General features: G+C 42.0%; 1 protein-coding gene across 3 annotated transcripts in view; it reads left to right on the forward strand.

Annotated features, from left to right (window-relative positions):
- The window catches only part of CEP164 (centrosomal protein 164), a 191,117-nt gene that overhangs the window by 98,062 nt on the left and 67,409 nt on the right, over nucleotides 1-25,646 (forward strand). For all 3 annotated transcript variants that reach the window (XM_082273782.1, XM_082273783.1, XM_082273784.1), the window contains 6 exons: nucleotides 4,284-4,352; nucleotides 4,440-4,603; nucleotides 6,146-6,287; nucleotides 10,167-10,237; nucleotides 13,799-13,994; nucleotides 25,250-25,357. In XM_082273782.1, coding sequence (XP_082129908.1) covers nucleotides 4,284-4,352; nucleotides 4,440-4,603; nucleotides 6,146-6,287; nucleotides 10,167-10,237; nucleotides 13,799-13,994; nucleotides 25,250-25,357 — 750 coding nt within the window. The remainder of the gene's footprint in view (nucleotides 1-4,283; nucleotides 4,353-4,439; nucleotides 4,604-6,145; nucleotides 6,288-10,166; nucleotides 10,238-13,798; nucleotides 13,995-25,249; nucleotides 25,358-25,646) is intronic.

Below are 25,646 nucleotides of genomic sequence, written 5' to 3' on the forward strand. Positions count from 1 at the left end.
CATGTCACAGTGGATTGGACTGGAGTCAGTGGAGGACTATCCGCAGTATGGCACTCACTGCAACTACTGCAGACAGTGCAATACTGGTAGAAAAAAAGCAAGGCAACAGCTACACAGTGGATTGGACTGTACTACCACTGCAGTAGGGCACTCACTCACTGCAATCATTTTAAATCACTACTGCAGTAGAGATTTAAATTATTGCAGCAGTGAGTGGCATTCTACTGCAGCAGTAGTCCACTGGCACTGACTCCAATCCACTGTCTATGTCTATTTTTTTTTCTAGCACTTTTGCACTGACTGCAGCGCAGCGCACAGACACAAGCTAGGCAGTGGACTGGTGGACAGACACTAGTACTACACTTTCAAATCAATACTCCCAGTTAAGAAGAACAATATTATAGTGCAGAAAGCATAACATTTCAGCATGTTCACCAGTTAAATGGCTTCTTTTCTTTTCATAAATTGCTGACACCACTAAAAACACGCTCACTTGGTACTGAGGAAGGAGGAGCAGAAAGGTATCTTCTAGCATGAGAAGCAAGTCTTTTGTAGCGTTTCTCATTTTCTTTCCACCACTGAAGAAGATCACTTCTTATGTCAACTACTGGTTCCTTCAAATAGAGATGAAGTTCATCATCCAGGCTCATTATTGCCAATTCTGATGAATCCTCTGCATGAGGTCCCAATAAAATGCTGAACATTGCATCTATTTGACTACGATGAATTTTCTCTTCTGTCCGTTGTCTTTTGGGACATTTTTCTCCTTCATCCTGCTTTTCCACATCAGAAACTTTCTCTTCTTGTCCTTGACTTTTCTTTTCCTCAGGAGGAACCTCCTGCACCTTCTGTTGAATATCTTCTGTCAGCCATTGCTTTGCCTTGGCCAATACATCATCCGAGGAGAAAGGATGGTTCTTGTATTGAGGATCCAAAAGACATGCAAGCACAACAGTTTGATTCTCCTCATGCTTCTCAAACCTTTTGGCAAGGCTGTTCCTCATGGCCGGCCTACATGCTTTGATGCCACGTGTGTTGGGTCCTTCATTCTGTTGAAGAAGCATCTTCAGGACTCTCACACAGGGGATCACAGAGGAAACAGGTAAGTCGTAATGACTCGCCTCCAGTGTCACTTCCTCAATGGGTACGAGCATCTCTATAATGTTGGCTACTATGTCCCACTGATCTGCAATAGGGCAAGAATTTCCTCCAAGTCCATATTCACCAAAATATATAGTGAGAGCTCGCTTCTGCTCCAGCATCCTCTAACATGTGTAGCGTTGAGTTCCATCGTGTTGGAACAGCCTGTATCAGGTTGTTTTTGGGTAGGTCAAGGTCTTACTGAATGCATCTCAGTCGCTGCTTGACAAGAACAGAATGGTGGAAATGGCCTGCGCACTTCTTCAGCATGGTAATAATGTCCAGAAAAGCTTTCTTGTTTGACCGACCATCATTTACCACCAGTTGGAGGGTGTGTGCCATGCAACTGAGGTCTGACACTTCAGCAAGTCTCATACCTTTAACCATGTTCGCTCCACTGTCTCGCAGCACAAGCATCACTCGGTCTTTGCTGATTACCCATTCTTCTAGCATGCCTAGAAACTTTTCTTTAATGCACTCCCCAGTTTGGGATCCTTGCATCACTTTTGTATTCAACACCAAATGCCTTCTTGTCCATCCGCTGTCAATGAAGTGGCATGTAAGACTCATTAGTGATTCCGTTTGTCCTGACCAGCAGTCCGTCGTGAATGAGAGTGAGTTGCCAGCATTCTCTGGTTGTAGCACAGTCTTAACTTTGTCAACGACCTTTTGGTGAATCTTTTGCAGCATTTCAGTTTGATAAAACTTGTCACTCTTCAGTGTGTACCTTGGCTCAACTACAGTATGGACATCAACCACTTAAATCCAGAGTCAGACACTATTGTAAATGGCTGGTTATCAGTGACCATCATCTCTGTGATTACTCTGTCCAGCATTTGTGATCTTCCATCAGATTTTAGCCACCTGTTTTTTTTCTGAAACATATCTGTTATTGTTGCCTGTGATAGGGATGATTCACCTTGTGATTCATTTTGTTTTTTCTGTGCTGCATTATACAATTCAGGATGATGAACTCTTAGATGGGCCCAAAGATTTGACGTATTTTTGGTTTTTGCAGTTATTGATCCCATGCTCACATTGTTTTTGCAAGTGTTGCACAGTGCTGCTGATTTTCCTGGCGATGGAGAAGAGAAATAGTCCCAGACCACACTATTGATTTTTCTTTCTCCATCCATCTCCATTGAAATAAGAAAGAGTCAGCGACTAATATAGACATACACAAAATGGTTGGTTGGCACCCTGTGGTGGCTGGCTGGCACCCTGTGGTGGGTGGCTGTCTGGCTGGAACCCTGTTGTGGCTGGCTGGCTGGCTGGCTTGCACCCTGTGGTGGGCGGCTGGCTGGCTTGCATCCTGTGGTGGGTGGCTGTCTGGCTTGCATCCTGTGGTGGGTGGCTGTCTGGCCGGCACCCTGTGGTGGGTGGCTGGCTGGCACCCTGTGGTGGCTGGGTGGCTGGCTTGCACCCTGTGGTGGGTGGGTGGCTGTCTGGCTAGCACCCTGTGGTGGGTGGCAATCTGGCTGGCACCCTGGGGTGGATGGCTGGCTGGCACCCTGGGTTGGGTGGCTGGCACCCTGTGGTGGGTGGCTGTCTGGCTGGCACCCTGTGGTATGTGGGTGGCTGGCTGGCACCCTTTCGTGGCTGGCTGGCTGGCACCCAGGCTGGCTGGCACCCTTTGGTGACTGGCTGGCACCCTTTCGTGGCTGTCTGGCTGGCACCAGATGGGTGGGTGCGTGGCTGGCTGTCATCAGCCTTTGGTGGTGGGCTGGCACCCTTTGGTGGCTTGCTGGCTGGCAGGAATCCTTTTGTGGCTGGCTGGCTGGCACCCTGTGTGGTGGCTGGCCTGGCACGTACAGGCCCAGGGCCTGTGGCTGGCTAGCTGGTACAGTCAGGACTCAGGCAGGGCCTGTAGCTGGCTGGCTGGCTGGTACACATACACAGTGGACTGAGTGAGACTGGGTTGCTGGCTGGCACTGGGCAGCTGTGGGTGGTGGGTGGTTGGCTGTGGCGGCTGTGTTACAGAACAGGAAAGACAGATACAGAATGTGTGTCAGACTGTTGGTCACTGTTCACTCACTAGATGTAGAAGAAGAACTCTGTCCCGACCGACCGCTTGTGCCGCATGCAGACTCCAGTGTGGCCGCGGCGGGTAAAAGACGCTGTTGGGAGGCAGAGGGAGGCAGCCTAAGAGCTGTCCAGTGCGCGGAGGCGCGTTGCGAACATACGCGATAACGTCACAAAATATCGGTAAATCCAAAGGCCGATTCCGATATATCGGGGAAAAAGCATATCGGCCCCTGATATATCGGTGTTGCCGATAATTGGTCGATCTCTACTCGCAAGTACGGACACAGCTTGGTCAGCTTGGCATAGCACTACTCCTAGTTTTTAATATTGGCATCTATAGGAAATCTTGGTCAGCTTGACATGGCACTGCTCTTGGTTTTTAACATTGGCGTCTATGGGAAATCTTAGTCAGCTTGACATGGCACTGCTCCCGAACCATAAGTGACAGGGACACCAGACTTAGGAGCATCGAGAGGGGACCCAGGACCACGACATATACTATTTTGTGGCCGGCCAGCTTGGCTTGGTAATCTGCCATGTCATAGCCCTGGGTCCCCTTAACGTGCTTCCCAGGTTTGATGTCCTTGTCACTTATGGTTTGGGAGCAGTGCCATGTCAAGCTGACCAAGTTTCCTATAGAGCTAGTGTATACATGAATTGAGAAGGGAAAAAAGGTATTGCTTCACTTTAAGTACATTTTCATTTTACATACATGCTCTGGTCTCATTGTGTACTTAAAAGTGGGGTATGCCTGTAATGATGAGGTGAAGTAAGCCATGGTGGTCAAGCTGACTCACTCTATAGCTGTTTTCTGTTTTTATATGAGTTAATGGTTATGTTCTTCAACAATAAAAACACTCACACCCAAACTCATTTATGGTAAGGGCAAAACACGGGAATACAGCAGATTAATCTATCAAAGCATCTTAGATATAAGGTTCCAAAGTTCACCTTGTAACGGGACCTAGGATTTTACAATAAACCTACAAACATCCTTTCTATTTGTTACAGCATCATCATGTTCTGTGCTTGTTAAAAAGAAAAAGAAAGGGTACAACGTGTTTCAGTTAGATAGTGAACAGTAGTGGTTTAGCAGTTTTGATTTGTCTGATATACAGGAAGAAACATTAAGAAAAAGAAAGGAAGAACTTTCAGAGAAAGAAAGGGAACTAGAAAGAATGACAGAGGTGAGTAGCTCTATTGTGTGAATGTGTATTCATTTTTAAAACCACAGAACACGACATCACTTTTTTTTATTTTTTCCACCTACAAAGAATGTTAACCTGCGGGAGAGTGCAATAAAAGAACAAAGACGCCTTAATGATTTAATAAAGCAAACACACAGAGAATTAGAGGTGATGCAGAGCCGCAAATCTGAGCTGGAAACAAAGGTGGAGCAACTCCAGAGCCTTTACACTCGCCTCCAGGAGACAGCAAGGTAACACCCTGTGCACTGCATATCTTTTTTGCATAATTTCTTTAAAAAGATAACCAACAAGCAGATATAAAAAATACAAATAAATCGGAAGGGTTATAGTATATAGTATTTCTTGCAATGTTTTAATGAAGCTCCGTCTATCTTTATCAAGGCAACAATAAATACAAATCTGGATCATCTAGAGCCAAATTTTAAGTAGAGTAAACATGTTTTGATTTTTTTCTCTAGATGATCCCTTGACCTTTGCCCTTAAAGGCGATGTATGGCTTTTTTCCCCATTCATACTTACCTTGGTCCGATGCTGCATCTGTCCCCTGGCGCCTCTGCACTGTGAACTGAGTGATCGAACGGTTCTGACAGCCCCCCAAGAAAAGAGCTGCTGACTGTCAGCAGCTTTTTGCTCTGTGGTTGCTGGGCTGTGGAGGGGGCGGTGGCTCGCTAAGAGGCTGAGCTGGGTGTCAGTCCAGGCACCTGGTGGATCCCGACTCCGTGGTCGTGATGACATGCAGCCTGAACTGACTTCTGTGACGTCAGCAGAGAGCGAACTTCAGCCGCCCGGTCTCTGCTGAAAACGGGTTGCAGGAGGGCAGAACTAACTGCATTCCTGTGATCCATAGGAGATGTACAGCCAAACAAGCTTTGGATGTACATCTCCTTTAATGTGTATTGTTTACTTTTGCACTGCATGATGCCATACAGGTAGGTGAGGTTATGATTTTAAATGTCTGCACATTTATATGTATTATTGCTTTGATGAAGATGAACAGAGCTCTATTGAAATGTTGGACAAAGTATTTACGCTCTTTACTTGATATATCTTCAAGACCAGCAAGTGCTTCTATAATTTTTCGGATATTTATGAACACTCACTTAATGAGGTGTGCTTGGATGTTTACCTGATATAAAGTGGGGTTTAATTACTTAAAGCAAATAGACTGTGCACTCAATAGTTTAGTGAATGTGGTGAAGCTTCACTTTGTAAAGAATACCCAATCAGGTGCAAGGGAAAAAAAAAAAACTGCATGTTTGCTTGCACATGATTGTATGGTGGAAATCAGCAGAGCTTCACCACATTCCATAAGCTCTGGGGAAAATAAGTGCAACTGCACTTGCAAAGTGCAAAGTCTATTTGCCTTTTGTAAATAAAACCCAGAGTGCAGTGGCTACCCTTTGAACCATCTAAAGGTACAAATTAATGTAGCTCTATTAGACTGGGAAAGCAGAACAAGGAGCCAATCATTCGTGCTGCCCTTCTCATTTGTGAACAAGGAGCATGTCTTATACGAGGAAAGAGCAGATTGAAAGAAAGATGAGAACATTAGGCTACTGCTTCTCCTTTCAATGGCCAGTCACAGTGTGACAGAGGAACAAGGCCTGTTAGTGTTAACTGCAGCAGAAAGAATTGGGGTCTTATGCCCGGCCAGAAAGGGCTGTGCTGTGTAACAGAGCTATACGCAAATGGTCTTGTGTACACATAATGTAAGTAATATATCTCAAAATGTATGTGGCATTGTATCTAATAAACGAATCATTTCTTTATAGTGACTTGGAAGGTGAAATAAAAAGCCAACATGAAAAACTAAAAGAGTTAAATAAAGAAGAATTGATGAACAAAATGGATTCAGAACTTCACCTTGAGGATCTGACAAAGGCGAACAGCCCAAATCGTACTTCTAACTTTCCTGTAAATATATCTTTATTATTCTTTAAATGTGATTACACGCTAATATGTAGTTTCAGAAGGAGAACAATATGTTTTATTACCTGTGCACCAGAGTGTGTCTTCATCACTGATTCCCAGCCTAAAGACCTTTGATTGTAAGCAAGACATTGTTAGTCTTGTTTATGCTGTAACTGTTATGAATACATTGAGTGACCATTGTGTTCTTTTTGGGATCTTCACTGCATAGATCTTGGTGAAGGACCCAATAATGTGTGTAAGACCTCAACCTTCCCTTATCTCAAAAGCCATTATGGAAAAAATGTGCACTGTAATAACTGCATGCAGTTAAAAGAGAAGTTTGGAATCTAAGAAAAACAAACAGTCATACTATCCTAGTTGGCTGCAGCCCTGATCCTAGCTGCAGCTGTCCCCTGCCACCTCTAGACCAAGAGGTAAGCGAATAAAGACCGCTGATCACTTGGTTCTCAGTCTTCACTGAGCAGAAAGATGGCCAAAGCATCCAATGTGTGCATGAGGCCTAAGCGTTCTCAACTACTTTAAATTAGTGGGAATTTTGATGACCTGTAGTTGATGAGTGTTCCAAAAGGCAATAAAAACAACACCCATCAACATGAAACATTAGATAATAATCTCACTGTTGAGTCACATTCTCATTGTCTATTCTGATTACATTTGAATTTCATGATGTGATCACTAATTTTCTAGCCAAAAAAGCTGCACAACAGTAAAATAAATGGCATTGTTCATGTTATATGGACATATTCTTAAAGTGGTTATAAACTCACAGTCAAGACTTTTGCCCACTAGCACTGTGCTATAACTTACTTGTCACTGTCAATTATACTGTCCACACTTGCGCCGTTTAGTAAATTTAGCCTGATCTTTAGTGATGTCACCAGCGCATGCGCAATTTGTCCCCATCCACGCAATGCACTGTGTGCCATCAGTCTATACATCCTCTTGCCATGCTGTCATCATCTGCACTCACAGCATTGCACTGAAATATCGCTAGATTGCTGACCCATGTGTCTTGGCACAAGTATACAAGGCTATGTTTCCATAGCAACTAAGAATAAAAACAATGCTTGACTAATTCCTAATGTGCATGCATGTGATTACGGGCACTCTAGAGACTACTAGAGAACCACCAAGATGGCTCAGGCTTCGACCGGGAGAATAAAAAAAAAATAGTGAGCCAAAAAAAATGATACTGCAGATTAAGTGAACAATTCACGAGAATTTCCCTCCTAATTGGGATTTTAAGGGGCAAAAGTTGCTAAAGTATAAAGAGATAGTAAAAGAAAATATCAAAAATGGTTTATTACAAAAAATAGATTGAATACAACAAAGAACATCAATTATAACGCATAGTCTAAAATTGTACACGGTTCGATCGGTCTGAATATTCAGCATTCATAAAGTACTGTTCACAAAAGGACAGCCAAGACCCAACGCGTTTCGAAATACAAGGTCTGTTTCTTCATCAGGGGTCTATGAACACATTATAGAGCTGTATCTACAAAATGAGAACATTCCTATTCGTTTTATATATAGCAGTTAGGTAAGTATATGTAACTCAACATTTTAGAAGAAATCCATCACATAAAAGCTCATGATTCTACAGATTACGTGGGAAATAACATAGGGTAACTATTTATAATATAAAAAAGGAAAAAAATAACTGCGCTAATCAAAGTGAGAAGCAGCAACTTCAAGTGTGACCGACACCACAAAAAACATTAATATATATAAGTTGCGTTAAAACGTGATCAGTCATATATATAAAATATGCCAAAAACAGTGAAAAATAAATAAAATAAAACTGAAATAGTCCAATCAAAAGTCCATAAATCGATCCAGAAATAAACAGCGTGAATGGAGGTGACCGTGTAAATTGGACGCTTACCAGAACCAGCTAAATTCGTGCCAAAAGATATCAATGAATCCTGAAGTTCCCAAGGACGTGGACACGATGGACTCAGCAGCCTCAACACCGATGCTCTCAATGTGATGGTTGTATAGGAAGTAAAAAAATATATATCGCCATAGCGTAAAACCAAAACAAATGCAAAAAATCTCAATAAACTAATTTGGAATCACCCAAACTCAAAGTGAAAACGTGCTCAAATGGGGGTGAAATAAATGGGTGAATAAGATGAGAATTCAACCACCAAAGCAGACCTCCGAGGTACCTCTTACCAGAAATTAGGAAAAAATTAGCAGTTGAGTGAAAGATCCAAGCACCTCACCCGATAGAAAAGCAGCTTACCAGAAAGATGTGTAAAAAGCTCATATAACCACAGGGGGTCCCGACCATGCAAACAAAGTGTATCAGAAGCAACACTAAATACCCTTACCAAATGAAGGTAAAGGAACAGCAGGGATGATGTTATACAGATGTATATACTCGATAGCCAGATCTCCTCATACAGCCTCTACTGACTCAGGGTGTTGTAGGAAGATGTCAGCCATAAAATAAAGGAGGGAACGCCATAGTGTAAAATCCCACAAAAATGTAATCAATAAAAAGAAAAACACTTACAAACATAGAGGAGTAAGAACGCCAAAGGAAATGTGGCAGCCGCCGGACGGACGGCTCCGCTCGCCCGTACTTCCTGGACGCTTCGTGGAGGTGACGTCAGCACGCCGTGACCCGACGCGTTTCGTCAGAGATGCATATTTGCCTTTTGTTTTTTTTAGGATTATGGCGGCTCAATTTGCTACCACTTTAACTTTACTGTGTTATGAGATAAGTATGAGGGCTTCAATTTTTTTAGGCCTTCTTCTAAAAAAGCTAGATTCCTGGCTCTGTCTGACATCAGTGTTTTTCAGTCAGTCATGGAAGAAGTGTATTGTTAATGGGTGTCAGAAAAGTGTCAGAACTAGTTATCTTCATGCTAGTTCCAGGTCAATGACTTAGACAGCATTGAAGATCAAGCATCAGAATGACATCAAGGTAACTATAATTCTTAATCTGTTAAGACAGTAATCCTTTGAATTAAACATTTTTTCTCTTAAACCAGTGCTAATCAACACTACGTACAACAAAAATACATCATTAAAAGATATCTAAACCCAAGAACAATAATGTAATATATTGAAGCTTACCAGTCCTTAGATGTGGTGGTTGTCTAAGTTTTCTTTTCTCAAGTTAAGAAAAATACTTTTTAATCCTGTCCTAAATGAAAAATACTTTTTCACTTCTTGGGCACTATGAATTAAACCTCAAACAATAATATCTACCTGCTAAGTTATCTTCTGTGAATTGCAATGCAACTCCCCACTTTGTAATGGGGGTAAGGAAGGGGAAGTGCTTGTAGTCCATATCAGCAACACAACTCTGGGCCCCTGTAGTACAGTACACTAAGTGAGTGTTATTTTTCTCAGACAGAACGTTTTTTTGGGGGATTAAATTCCCTTTAACATATATGTAAACACAGTCTGATAACCATTAACATGTTGTTGTAATTTCAAAGGTATTTTTAATATTTTCATTGACATATTTTGTTAGAACATCACCTGGCGATTCTGCCTTAAATGTTCTTGTTCAGGCACTTCCTGTTTAAAGGATGACAGTACTCTGTCCCTGTCTCCCATTCCTCCTTCTAGGTTGTCCCTTTGTTGCACAAGCTTCCAGTAGAGACTTGAGTCGGCCATGCTGGGTCAAATTACACATCAGGAAACTTGCCCTGAGCAATGCCATTCAGTCATTGTTGATGTGGGTACAAATGGTCTGGAGGAGATCAGAAAAATTGAGATGCAACGAGGGATAAAAAAATGTGTAAATAAGAATATTAAAAAAAAAGTTAAAATGTTATTAAAATTTAAAAAATGGTTTACTTCTTCTTTCATTTTTGTTTCTTTCTCCCAATTTTACAGTATCATACAGACATTCCAAAACCAACTCTGTTCTCTACACCAGTCCCAAAAATGCCCTCTGCCATGGATGAGTAAGTGCTACTGATTATTCTCATCTTACTTAGTGCTACAATATTGCTTTTTTTTTTTTTTCCATTCGGTTTTGAAATACACTGCTATATATCTCTAACAGAAGACTTGGTAGACTGATTAAATGATGAGAATATTGCTAACCAAGAATCCCCTCAAAAGTTTACTTACATCCACTCTTGTTAATCTGCTCAATGGCATTGACCTTCCTGTAGGAATAAAATTCAATATTTCACAGATTCAATTTCTCACATCAACCATCACATAATTGACATTAAAAGAAAAACTGGTCTACCAAATTTTCTTGGAGGAGGCTGGTTTGCGTTTTTATAACAGTTTTCCAGAAGGACTATGTAAACCCCATTCATGAAATTTGACCTGGGCACATCTATCTGTAGTGTTTACTTATCTCTCTTCAAAGTCCTAAGTCCTGTGGTTCTTCTGTCATCAGCATGATATCTTCTGACAAGTTCTCTCTCAACTGAGATAAAACCAGGCTGAAATTTGTGTCGGGGTGGATGCATAGAAATAGATTAGCAGACAGCTGGTCTATTCACAGCACAGCTCTTCATGTTTCTTCCTTTTTCTGCCTATGTGGAGAGGGGGTATATGCCTTTCCTCCAATCAGCTGTCTCACAGTGTATGGCAGGAATCCACACCCACAGGTGAATCAGAAAGAGAAAATTCTAACAGAACGTGCACTTTCTAAACAGTATAGAAAGCTGAAGACAGCACATATACAAGTAAAACTTATGTAGGGAGATTTGTTTCATCTCTGTGTATTATCTGAGGCTGTTCACTTCACTAGGTATATGTGAGGGTTTGCATCCACTGTAAAGTGGAACTAGGCTGATACAACTAGATCCTTCCTGCAGTGTCAAACAAGCTGGCTGTAAATGACATCGTGCTTACAGTAAGTACTCTGCAGCTGCTCTTTGCCCAGGTCCACTTTGTCATCCATTCTGCAGTGTCGTATGGCAGCTAGGTGCAAGATATCCCAAGGCAGCTTTTTCCTGTTCCTAGACCCAGCCCCAGGGGAGGATGGACTATGCCTCGGATGTTGTCAAAGTCTTGATAGGCTTCTAAAGGGCTAGAAAAATGGAGAGTGGCTAGGCACTGTCACACATACAGTAGTGCTCTGCTGCTTCTAAATAGGAATTTTATACTAAAGGTGTGTTATTGTTTTTTCACTTTTTAGCTTTTTCACATTAACAGGTGCTTTTGAATTCCAGTAAGACAGACGCACTTAAATATGAGTCCACTTTAACCACTTCAGTACAGGGCACTTTCACCCCCTTCCTGCCCAGGCTAATTTTCAGCTTTTAGCGCTGTTGCATTTTGAATGACAATTGCGCGGTCATGCAACACTGTACCTAAACCAAATTTATGTCATTTTTTTCCCCCACAAATAGAGCTTTCTTTTGGTGGTATTTGATCACCGCAAGGTTTTTTCTTTTTTGCTAAACAAATAAAAAAATACCGCAACGTTTGAAAAAAATGTTATCAAATTTTGTAAATAGATACGTTTTTTCCTGCACTGATGAGCACTGATGAGGCCACACTGACAGGCACTGATGAGGAGGCACTGATGGGGTGGCACGAATATGCGGCACTGATAGGCAGCACTGATGGGCACTGATAGGTAGCACTGATATTCAGCATTGATGGGCACTGATAGGCGGCACTGCTGGGCACTGATAGGCGGCACTGATAGATGGCACTGATGGGCACTGATAGGCGGCACTGATCGTCACTGATGGGCACTAATGGGCACTGGTGGGGGGCAATGATGGATGGCAATGATGGGTACTGGTGGGCAGCACTGATAGGGAGGGCACTGGTGGGCTCCCTGAGCCATGATTGCCCTCTCTGGTGACCATGGTGGGCATCCCTGGGGTCATTGGTGGGCATCCCTGGGGTCATGGGTGGGCATTCTAGTGGCACCCCCCCCCCCCCCAATGATCTGCACTGGTAATCAATGCTATGATTACCAGTGCAGACCCCCCCTGTCAGGAGAGCCGCAGATCGGCTCTCTTTTACTCGTGCCTGTCAGGCACGTACTGAGGAAAGCCGATCAACGGCTCTTCCTGTGTACTATGTTACCAGCTGTGATTGGACACAGCTGGTCACATGGTAAAGAGCCTACATCATTAGGCTCTTTACCGAGATCGGAGATGCCGTGTGTCAGAGTGACCGGGGGCGCGCAGAGCGCATTATCCTGCCGCCGTCATATGACGTCCGGTCAGGATAATGCAACCACTTTCAGTCGCCTATAGGGCGGGCGGGAAGTGGTTAAAAACAATATATGGTGAGTCAGCAATTTCATATGCTGAACACAATTTTGGAAACAACCTTTTTACGGGTTAAGTAAAGACCTAAGGAGGGTACACAAAAGAAAAAAAAAAATCATATCTGAGATATCATAAAGATAAGGGGTCTAGTTATAGTGGAGAGCAGGTACTGCTTTCTACTCTGCAGTGGACACTGCAGTCTTACTTCACACAACAGTCTGCACACTTTTCTGGTGTAAAGCCTGCAGTGTCCTGCGCTGTATTTTCCTTTTTCTGTTGCTGCACTACATTGGGTATAGCCAACACAACAAAATTATGAGCATGAAGTTCCTTGTTACCCAAAGCCATGTTTTTAACACTTCTGCCTGTACAAAGCAAGCAAAATATCTACCTTCTTCTGCTTCCATATATAGTCAGAAATGGTTTGGGGAACATCTGAGAGGAGCATGTGGGGGAATCTTTTTCTTAATACACCATTTAGGCCTTTTCCATATCATGCCATTAAGGCTTCGTACACACTGGCATTTGGGCTTTTTTTTCTATGCCTGTTATCTCTCCTACATGTTAGCCTATGGGGCTGATTTACTAAAACTGGGGAGTGCAAAATCTGTTGCAGCTGTACATGGTAGCCAATCAGCTTGTAACTTCAGCTGTTGAAATAAAGTAGTTTTTAAGGCATAAGGTTTTTTAACAAATCAAACTGTTCATTTATTAAAATATTGGCATGAAACAAGGTCATATATATACAACAGTATGGAAAGGTACATAAAATTATAAAACTATAAGTACAAAGTACACGAGAAGAAAAGACAAAAGTTACTCCATCTTATACAAGGGCTAATGAAGGCCTTCCACCAACAACAAAATGTAGGACAAGCCAGACAAGGTGGTATAACAAGTTCACACACAAGTTTTTTTACATGCATGAAGGTAAAAAACCTTCTGTGTGAAGCAGCCCCCTCATTACTTACCTGAGCCCTCTCGATCCAGCAATGTCCACAAGAGACTTGCCTCTCCAGGGACTCGCACCTCTGGTTATTGGCAGCAGCGGGAGCCAATGGCACAGCAAATGAGCCAATCCGGAGGCAGGGCCAAGCCGCGGCTCCATGTGTAAATAGACACACAGAGCAGCTGCTGGGCTTGGGTACCCCCATAGCAAGCTGCTTGCTTTGGGGGTGACACTTAGACTTCCATCTTTATGCTCCTTAATCCATTTTAGTTTGGGTTGTTATATTTGCCTAATATTTGTGTCATTTTTTTTCTTATTAATAGCTTGCGTTATTACATCTCCTCCCAAGGAGCATCTATAGATAAAGCTAAAGATATTTTACGACTCCAAACCCATTCTATGTCTCGACGGCAGACTTTGCTTAAGGCTGCTAAACAACAGTGGCGTCACAACGTGCATGAGAGTCCAGATCCAGAGCAAGCTCACCAACTAGAAGGCATCAGAAAGAATTTAGAGGAGGTAATTTGTAAATATGTACACTTATTATTCATATGGACGTTCTGACTGATTTATGAAATCTAGTGCAGAGGGAAGTAATGGTGGTGTTGGTTTTGCCATCCCAAGTTGCAGTTTAGAAAATGAAAAAATTGGTTGCTAGGAATGATTGCTGCATTTTCACTAATTGTCAGTAATGAGTCACGCTAATCAGTATCTTTTGGACAGAATACTGTAAATATACCTGTACAGCACAGGTTAAGTCAAACTAATCTAGCTAAAATTTACTGTCATTCTAATTCCCAGTATATGTGTTTTCTGTTGTCTGTTCATCTTCAGTGTGTACACACCATACACAAAGCCATCTTTATCTACAGTACGTGCTTAAGGACCTTATATTCACTTATTCAAGCAGAAGTACTAGCTGTAGCTGTCTTTATTTGAGACAAAACCAGAAAAATTCCCAGTTCAACTCACCAACCAGTTTTCTTACCAACCAAATTAACCTGTCTAACAGTATGCGTTAAAAACAGGGGTTTAGTTAGCACACATTTGCAAACGTATGTGTAAGCTGCAGCACCACTTCACGACACCCTGTATTACCTGCAGTCCTAACTCCTGTAAATTTATGAGAGTCTCCAGAGTGAGTGCACATGCATTCTAATGAATAGATAGAGAGTCTTTATTTGACCTGGTAATCTTCTTTATTCTTTACACAGAGTTAAGTCTGTGCACATGGGCTGAATGCCAGGCAACATCAGCCAGTTAAAAAAAATGGCCAACATTCGGTCGGTGTGTATGCCAGCCAGTCCAGAATGCTGGAAAACCAGCCTGGCTTCTGATCAGCGCTCTCAGCCAATGGCAGAGAGGGCTAAACAAAGTGTTCTGGCAGGGGGTCATCCTCCTGTCGGAACACAACAGCTCAGCAGGGGAGATCGCTGTACTAACTTTGAATAGTTAGTACAGTGACTCCGACCGGAGCAGACTTCTTTTTCTTTTTCTTTTTTCGTTTAACCACTGGGTTGAATAATAAAAACTTCATAGTGTGTACCAGGCTTTAATCAGGCAACTGGAAGGCACATACATGTTATTGCAATCATAAATTACACTTTTTTCTTCCAATACTATAAAGTCATGTTAGTATTATTTTACTAAATAGCTTATCCAGATAGCTCATCTGTAATGAGGCCAGTATTTACTAATGTATGTATTCAAGAAATGTATAAATTAACTTCACAAGGCTATTTCTAAAAGACGTGTGTTTTAAAAACATTCTGCGTTTTGTCCATGCAGTTTACCCCCTCCTCAGCAGCAAAGGGTTTAAGCCTATCTCCAGAGAATACATGCATGCACAGTCACAGGGAGCACCGACCTTCATAAGTCAGTGTGCCAAACAAAATTGTCCTGTGTACATCGGGAGCTGTACAACTGGTGCTATTCTGATCACATGTGTTACCATGTCTACTATGTCATCATGGACAGCAATGATGACAACAACGGTGATGCTGCAATGAGTTGTTCAAGGTGCTTTAAATGGCACGTGCCCTTCAAGTGTGGAAGAACATCACTGGAAGATGACATAAGATCAGGAAGACCTTCAACGAGCTCAACCCCCAAAAATGTTGAAACCATTTGGCAACTTGTACATGATGATCGTCGGAGAACAATTGCGCGCACCACTCAAAACACCTCGAATGACTCATTGCATCGTTGTAAACTTGCATAATCATGTCAAACGTCTCTGTGGCAGAATTACCCAGTTTCATGCAGAATTTCACATTTTCTTTTTGTTCTAATTTGCTGTCCATGATGAAATATCAGACGTGGTAATGCACGTGGTCGGAATAGCACAAGTTGCACAGCCCCCGATGTACACACAGGACTATGTCTTTTGGCACAATAACTTATGAAGGTCGGTGCTCCCTGTGACTGTGCGTTCAGCCTTGTGCTGCCATCTGTTGGCATGTTACGAAACTAGTCTCTAAACTTTTTAATACCACCTCGCATGTGTCTTGGGAACTGGAAAAGGCAGTTTTACTTACCTGATCCCCATTTGACAGTTGTGCTCTCTACTCTCCTGAAATCTAGCTTGTGAACTGCCCTTCAGCATCCTCACATTCAATGCAGGGCTATAGGTACAGCATTGTACTTAATGATGTAGGAGTACCTGCAACTGCTACAGCAATGGGGAAAGAGGCTTCATGGAATAATCTAGCACAATGTAGAGAATCTGCATTTCTTCTCTCCTGGCAGCTGAACAGAGAGGTGGGGAGTGCAAAGGAAAAGTAGGTTCATACCACTGAGCAGGGGGAGCCTTAAATTGATGCTTTGCCTTGCATAGGCGTAGATGGGTTTGCTTTAAATGATTACAAAGTTGTCTTTCTAAAGCTGGCCATACACTGTTTATTTATTTTTTTTGTTCAGCCAGCAGGCTGATTAAAAAAAGACGGACCATATATGCACATTTCATTTGAAACTTAATGGATACTTCTTGCTTTGAGGGGCGAGTGTTCCTACTGTGGTCAGTCCAGATATGTTCTCTTCTCCCTTTACTTTTCCTTGCTTTCGCTTTTCTATATTCCATCTTTTTTCTTTGGTCTTTTTGGCCAGCAGGGTTCTTGACAGCATTTCAGTGTACAACACGCCAGACTTTCTATGTGGAGCAGTTACTGTGATGGTTACTTTGCTAATAAGGGGAGGGTTGAATAAAGGTTCTGATCTAGTTGATGTATCCTGCCCCCATAACCGCTCTTATCGTACCCTGCCAGTTTATGATATATGAGTTGATATGTGCATATTCCTTCTTTTTTATTGTTTCTGCACTTTTGATATATGAGCAATAATGTGCTGTTGCTTTTTTTCTGTCTTTTATAAATGACAATAAAAATATTGAAAGTAAAAAAAAAATTGGAATAGTTGCTCCTTCCACACAAACAAGGTGGATAGAGAAATCTCACCTGCCAGGACATTGTATTCTGACAACAGCACTTGTTGCTGTTAGTATACACCAATCAGTGGCTGCAGCTCATTCTCTGCACCCATCGATTGAGGAATATAACTGCCACACACAATCACAACTTTGGCTGTATTTTTACAGTGTATTGCTATCTTTAGTGTGCTCATTCTAAGTTTGGTGTAGCTGGATATTTCTCAGTTTTGCTGGTCTGCTGCAAAGCTGACAATCTGCTAACATTTTTGCTACAAACGAAAGGCATTTATGTCCAAGCACCACCTTCATATGTTTGTAAAACTTTATTAAACCTGCTTAGCAATCTCCATTCAGGGCTCTCGAAACCGTCCTGTATTGAATTGTATTGTAACTGTATTGTCTTCCCTCATATTGTAAAGCACTGCGCAAACTGTTGGCGCTATATAAATCCTGTATAATAATAATAATACTTCAGGACCACAAAAAATCCCAACGAGTCACTTAGGCTAGGTTCACATTTTCTGTTTCTCTGAAAGCCATTCGGTTGTGTAACGCTTTTTAGAGTGCGACTAAGCAGCCACTGTCAAGCGTTCAGGGGCAATCCTGCCACTTCCTGAATGCCTGCTTTTTATCAGCAATATTAGGTGGGACTAATGCAAGGCAACAACAAGCCAAGTGCTTGGCTCACAGTTGCATAGCCCATTAACTTGAATGAGTGAGTTTGACAGGCAAACCCTGGAAGCCAGCGTATGCAACACCTACCATCTATCAGACAGATCAGGTCCGCATGTCTGCTTTTTAGGCAGACCTGATCGGGCCACCCATTCTACTCTATGGAGAGGCAGATGTCAGCGGAGATGTGTCTGCTGACAACCGTCTGTCATCCGATCCGACAAGATCCACTTAAAACGTTCGACATTCGTCCAGCGGGTCAGATCGTATGGGATGCTGTCTGTTTTCACCCGATCTCCCCATAGAGAAGAGCGGGACTCTGACAGGTCCATCTTCACACAGTAAGAAGCCACAGACCTGTCATCCGCCTGCTCAGTGGGGATCAACGGAGTGATCCCTGCTGAGCTAGCGGAGTCTGCCTTGTGAGAAAGGGGTCTGATACACAAATGTATTAATAGAAAGGCAAACCTGTAATGATTTTCAGTATTGGACTAAATATAGGACATACTGTTATAGCAATCCTAAATAATATAAGTTAAAATAGCAAGTTTTAGGAATAGTTTTATGTCTTAAAATGTATTTCCATTTTTTCAGTCAAATTTGAGAAAACACCACTCTGTTTGTCAGGTGTTCCCATTCACACAGCATACCTACAAATAACTAAAAATAATTTTTTTTGGATGTTTTTTGGCGCAGACCCTTGGGCAGACTGCAAGCTACTCTGAACAACTTCACAGGGAGTCTGTCCCCACACAGACTGGGGACACACTCAGGTTCCCCTCATAACATACAGTAGAAGTCAGGCTTCTATATCGTTATCCCTTTGTAAGAAAAGGGAAAAGGGAAGCTAAGTAGGACTTTTTAGTCCTGAAGTTTTCAGAAAGGACCATTTCATAAGGTAAGTAGGATGTTTTAAATATTTTAAGTTAAAGCTTTGCTATGTGATTGGGAACATGAAACAAGCACAAAGTGCTGCAAAAGTAGAAATAGACTTCAATTTTCACTATACCTTTTTAGTAGTTTAGGTCTGGTCTAAGTAGATGTCTAGGCTAGAACTAACTAAGCTTAAAACAGCTCCCATCCACCATCTTCTAACTCCTATACTAAATACCCTGTAAAGGGAAAATGCATATACTTACCGCCTAGACAATCTGAGTAGGAGTGGGAGCTAGTACTTGTCAAAACTAGGCACCTGTACTCCCCTGCCAAAGGCGGGAGAAGGACTTAAAGCTGAACTTCCCTTTTGGGTGAAGCTCTGCTTTTAAAGTTGCAGATGTAATTGGAATTCTCAAGGGGTGTTAGTTTGCAGGGTTGGATTTACCTGGGTGATAGACTGATCCTTCTGTAATATCAGTGGTGATTGAGGTTTTGCTGATTGTGTAAATTAGCACATTTGTGCGCCTGTCTATACTTTTATCCATTTGAATAAAGATCTTCAGTGGTTGAATTGCATAAGTGTGTCCTTCGGACATCTTGTACACACCAGCTTTAAACAGATCTCAAGTGTGAGAAAGCTTCAGGACTGTCAGTGTTATAGCCTCCTAATTATGACCACAGTTGTCATTGACAAGCCTCATCATCTTCTGCCCACTTGCTAGTCTGGAAGAAATACATTTGTGTATGCTACCCAGCATTACCTTTTTCATGTTAAAAGTTATGCGTGTTAAATAAAAATAAAAAGAATACCCCTAAATAGACATCAACAGCATGCCAACTGTTAAAGAGCCCATTGTGAATAAACCTGTGTGGATTGGGAGCCATCCATAGGATAGGAGTGTGCAGGTGGGGGCAGGCATGAAGGAAATATGGAATTGCTGGTAAGAAAAAGTTTGTCCCTGCCAACTGCAAACTGTAAGCGTGTGACTTATGTGTCACTGGGGCTCCACTGCAAGCAACTTTGTCCTCTACAGTGAGGTCAAGTGTGATGGGGTCACGCAGTGATTTCCAACGCATCTAGAGTGCTTTCTCTGGCATAATTAAGTTATGTATATTTTACAGTATATATATCTATTGGAATCATGCAGAGATCCTTATCCTCCTTCTGCCTGCAAGGCAGTCCATCCTAATTTTCTGTGAACTGCTTCATTATGTCGGTCCAAACCGGCTTTTTGTGGATCCAGCTGTTGTGCTGTGGGTGAGACAGGTCCCACAACTCCAGATGCATCTCCACAGCTGCAATATGATTGGGGGTTATTGATAGTTATAAGATAAAGTTGGCAATCCCTGCATACTATTAGTCACCTTTGCCAAAAAAAACTGCTTATGCAGGTAATGGGTGTCAGTAGCAAAAAGTCTAATTGTGCAGCTTTCCCCAAACTTGAATAATGCCCTTGCTAAATGTGTAGGCCATTTATGTACCTCATGAAGCCTGATTGAAAAAGTCCCAGAGGTTCCATCTCCCTGTCCTGCCTTGTAGCTAGGACATTGCTAAGACATGCCCAGCTGTTACTTTTCAAATCCACCATCACAGGAGCAAGTTCTCAAATGCTGAGCTCAGAGCTACTTCATCAGGGGAGAAAAAGCACAAGTGAGGGGGTTTGAATCAGAGAAAGAGCTTGCTTCTGTGATGTTGGGGTGAACAGTAACAGCTGGGCATGCAGCATCCTAGCAACAAAGCAGGGCAGGGACATGCAATCTCTGGGAGTTTTTCAGTCAAGCTTCATGAGCTATGTAAATGGACCACACCTATAGCAAGGACAATCTTCTACCTTGTTCATAGCTGCATAGTTTGTTTTTCTCTACAGATGCATCTTATCTGCATTGCCAGTTTTTTGGTAAAGGTGAACTATGCCTTTATGCATGCATCCTTCCCCCCAACTCAACAGCATGCTTTCCAGGTTTTGTACCCAAGGCAAACCAAAATGTCTACCTCTGTCTGGCCTGGGTTTTCTTCCTGATGTCCGTGCCTACACAGTGATTCCTCATGGGGGCAGTCTTATAAGTATCTCTTGCCTCAGTAGACAGTCTCATATTAGTTAGTCAGGCCAGTCATATGTAAACCTTTCGACTGATGTGCTGCCTCTTTAGCTAACCCATAGTTCTCTGAAAGTGATGGTTATGTACTACTTGTATAGAAATGCTGTAAAGTAAGAATGCTTTCAAAAATATATAATTTATTTGTTCATGTTTTTATCCATTTACAAAATGCAAAGTAACAAACAAAAAACAATTAGAAATCAAACTAATATGTTGTGTGACTACCCTTTGGCTTCAAACCAGCTTTAGTTCTTCTAGTTAGGTTGTTCCATATATCTTGGACAACTAACCACATATCTTTTGTGGATGTAGGCTGTCTCAAATTCTTCTGTCTCTTCATGTTATCCCAGACAGACTCAATGTTGAGATCAGGGCTCTGTCAAGGCCACACAATAACTTTCAGGACTCCTTGTTCTTCTTTACACTGAAGATTGATCTTAATGACATTGACTGTATGTTTTGGGTTGTTGTCCTGCTGCAGACTAAATTTTGGGCCAATCACATGCCTCCCTGATGATATGGCATGGTGGATAATTATCTGCCAGTATTTCTCAGCAATGAGGACACCATTGACCGGGCAATGTTGAGGACAGTAGATGCAGTGGTCGGACAAGGAAACTTAATACAGCAGATGAAAGACACATCAAGCTTACTTTCCTTTGACCTAAAGGGATTGTAAAGTCTCATGTTTTTTTTTTATTTTTTTTTATTTTAACATGTTGCCTTATTTGTTTAGTGCTTTTGCACGGGCAGCCTGAAAGCCTCCTCTTCTCTGGTACCTCTTTGCTGCTCCTTGCCCCTCCCTCCTGTCGTGTGTCCCCACAGCAAGCAGCTTGCTATGGGGGCACCCAAGCCGAGCTGCAGCTCCATGTGTCCATTCAGACACAGAGCTGCCATTCAGCCCTGCTCCCTCTCTCTCCTAATTGGATAACTGAATTTGATTTACAGCAGTGGGCGCCAATGACTTTGCTGCTGTGTCTTAGCCAATCAGAAGAGAGAGTCCCGGATGGCCAAGGGACTCGTTCAGGTAAGTATCAGGGGGTGCTGGGGTGGCTGCTACACACAGAAGGCATTTTATCTTAGATAAAAAAAACCTTCTGCCTTTACAACTCCTTTAAGAAGATATCCAGCAGTACTATCAGCACAGAACTGGTGGAATCCAGTGGGACCCAGGTACACACATCTACTGTCCGGAGAAGTCTAGCCAGAAGTAGTCTTCATGGAAAAATGGCTGCAAAAAAGCCATATCTCCAATGTAAAAATAAGGCTAAGCAACTCAACTATGCATTAAAACAAAGGAACTGGGGTTCATAAAAATGGCAGCAGGTGGTCTGGACTGATGAGTGCAAATTTGAAGTATTTAGCTGTAGCAAGAGGCAGGCTTGAGATTAGTACAATAATGAGTGTCTGCAGGAAACAGGGAAGCATGGGGGGAGGTTCCTTCTAAGTTTGGGGCTGCATTTCTGCAAATGGAGTTGGAGATTTGGTCAGCATCAGTGGTGTCCTCAATGCTTGGAAATACAGGCAGATACATATCCATCATGCTGTATCATCATCAGGGAGGTGTGTGATTGGCCTCAAATGTATCCTGCAGCAGAATAATGACTCTAAACATACAGCCATTGTCATTAAGAAATATCTTCAAGGTAAAGAAGAACAAGGAGTCCTTGAAGTGATGGTTTGACCCCCAAGGAGCTTTGATCTCAACATCATCAAGTCTTTCTGGGATTACATGAAGAGACAGAAAAATTTGAGGGCGCTTACATCCACAGAAGATCTGTGGTTGGTTATTCAAGATGTTTGGAATACCTTACCTGCTGAGTTCCTTCAAAAACTGTGTGCAAGTATACCTAGAAGCATTGATGCTGTTTGAAGACAAAGGGTGGTCACTTCAAATATTGATTTGATTTAGATTTCTCTTCTGTTCATTTACTTTCCATTTTGCTAATTGATAAAAATAAACTAATAACACTTTTATTTCTGAAAGCATTCTTAATTTACAGCATTTTTTCACACCTACCTAAAACTTTTGCACAGTGCTGTATATACCACATTTTAAAAAATAAAATAAAAACTGCAATATAATTGACTCAAAACCATTATAGTTTCCTTTTTAATGACAAATTCACTCCTCATAAGAGTAGCTTGGTGAGACAAACAATGGACATTTTACTACAAGCTTAAATGATTCCCAGGATCTCAAAGTTTAAACCTGTATCTTAGCAGCTTGTTGTTTACTCTGCATTTTGGGATAGCTGCAATACCTCTACAATGAAGTTACCTTCAATCGTTCTTCAACAATGAGAAGCTGTCATTGTCCCTTCATTGCAGATCATAACTGACTGAACAGCCCACTTCCTTCACATCACCTGACAGTGTTTTTCAATGGAGTATCGTTTTATCTCCTCCCGTATCTGCATACATACAGTATCTCACAAAAGTGAGTACACCCCTCATATTTTTGTAAATATTTTATTATATCTTTTCAAGTGACAATACTAAAGAAATTACACTTTGCTACAATGTAAAGTAGTAAGTGTACAGCTTGTATAACAGTGTACATTTGCTGTCCCCTCAAAATAATTCAACACACAGCCATTATTGTGTAAACCGCTAGCAACAAAAGTGAGTACACCCCTAAGTGAAAATGTCCAAATTTGGCCCAATCTGGCATTTTCCCTCCCCGGTATCATGTGACTCATTAGTACTACAAAGTCTCAAGTGTGAATGGGGAGCAGGTGTGTTATATTTGGTGTTCTCACTCTCTCTCTCTCTCTCTCTCTCTCATACTGGTCACTGGAAGTTCAACATGGCACCTCATGGCAAAGAACTCTCTGAGGATCTGAAAAAAAGAATTGTTGCTCTACATAATGATGGCCTAGGCTGTAAGAAGATTGCCAAGACCCTGAAATGCCGCTGCACCATAGGGTTTAACAGGACAGGTTCCACTCAGAACAGTCCTTACCATGGTCGACCAAAGAAGTTGAGTGCCCGTGCTCAGCGTCATATCCAGAGGTTGTCTTTGGGAAATAGACATATGAGTGCTGCCAGCATTGCTGCAGAGGTTGAAGGAGTGGGGGGTCAGCCTGTCAGTGCTCAGACCATACGCTGCACACTGCATCAAATTGGTCTGTATGACTGTCATCCCAGAAGGAAGTCTCTTCTAAAGATGATGCACAAGAAAGCCTGCAAACAGTTTGCTGAAGACAAGCAGATTAAGGACATGGATTACTGGAACCATGTCCTGTGGTCTGATGAGACCAAGATAAACTTATTTGGTTCAGATGGTGTCAAGCGTGTGTGGCAGCAACCAGTTTAGGAGTACAAAGACAAGTGTGTCTTGCCTACAGTCAAGCATGGTGGTGGGAGTGTCATAGTCTGGGGCTGCATGAGTGCTGCCGGCACTGGGGAGTTACAGTTCACAGAGGGAACCATGAATGCCAACATGTACTGTGACATACTGAAGCAGAGCATGATCCCCTCCCTTCAGAGACTGGGCCGCAGGGCAGTATTCCAACATGATAATGACCCCAACACACACCTCCAAGATGACCACTACCTTACTAAAGAAGCTGAGGGTAAAGTTGATGGACTGGCCAAGCATGTCTCCAGACCTAAACCCTATTGAACATCTGTGGTGCATCCTCAAATGAAAGGTGGAGGAGCGCAAGGTCTCTAACATCCACCAGTGATGTCGTCATGGAGGAGTGGAAGAGGACTCCGGTAATCTGTGAAGCTCTGGTGAACTCCAAGCCCAAGAGGGTTAAGGCAGTGCTGGAAAATAATGGTGGCCACACAAAATATTGACACTTTGAGCCCAATTTGGACATTTTCACTCACCTTTGTACTCACGTTTGTTGCCAGCAGTTTAGACATTGATGGCTGTGTGCTGAGTTCTTTTGAGGGGACAGCAAATTTACACTGTTATACAAGCCGTACACTCACTACTTTACATTGTAGCAAAGTGTCATTTCTTCAGTGTTGTCACATGAAAAGATATAAAATATTTACAAAAATGTGAGGAGTGTACTCACTTTTGTGAGATACTATATATACTGTAGATAGTTGGTTTATAAATAAGGAAACCCTCATTTTTGGTTTAGATTTTCTTTTTTTTTATATCATGCAAAGCCCACATAGATGATACGAGGCTATTAAAAACCATCCTGTTATATTATGGGAGGCTTTCAGGGCCCAGTCTCCTCTCCCTCTTCCCAAACATATCTGCCAGTTTTCAGGCACCACAGGAAGGAGGAGGGAAGAGGCCAGCTAAAGGAATAAGAGAGGAGTAGGTAAGCCACAATAACAGCATGTTATTTATTAGTCTACATTATTACATCAAGCAGCATGTCTTTTATTGTTATGTTAATACTAAGGCCCATTGTGGAGTCTGTGGTCTATTCATTTCTGTGGTATACATACACTATATCATTACAAAGGACAGCATGTTAACACTGGTAACATTGTTCTGTTACATCCCTTAAAAAAAGCACCTTGTTCATTGTCAATGTATTTATGTATAGTAGTGACATGTTACCACATTGCATTGCATGTCTTTGGGCACTCTAAAATGCATAACATTAATTACTCATGGTCATTTTTCATTCTCTTTGGAATAATCCGTAGCACAGTGTTCATTATTTATGTGTTAGTATGTTTACAGAAAAGCATAGTTACTAATGCATACGTTGTTTTCCCACAGGAGGCTCGCAATCTAAAAGACATCCATGACACAATGGAGAAAGGGCAAGTTCTGCTGCAGCAGAAGGAACAGTGTCTTCAGGAACTAGAGAACTCTCTTCTAGAGGAGGTAAAATCATTTTCCGTAGTATAAAATTATTCTTTTTTTTTTTACCAACTTCTGGGAACATTTTAAACTCTCCCTTCTAAATAAAGTATCGGTGGCAAGTAAGGCCTGGCAGAAAAAGGAACAAACCTCACATTACTAGAGTCTGGCTTTCTTTTTGCTATTGATGGGTTTGGTGTCATCATGTCAAGATTAATAGAGCTCTGTAACACCCTCAGAAAGGAAGTTGTGAATGCCTATGAGCATGATTAAAAAGATTGCCAAAGTGGTGCGGATTTTAAATGACCTAATT

Source organism: Pelophylax lessonae (assembly GCF_965119305.1).
Source record: "Pelophylax lessonae genome assembly, chromosome: 12".
NCBI classification, from domain to species: domain Eukaryota; kingdom Metazoa; phylum Chordata; class Amphibia; order Anura; family Ranidae; genus Pelophylax; species Pelophylax lessonae.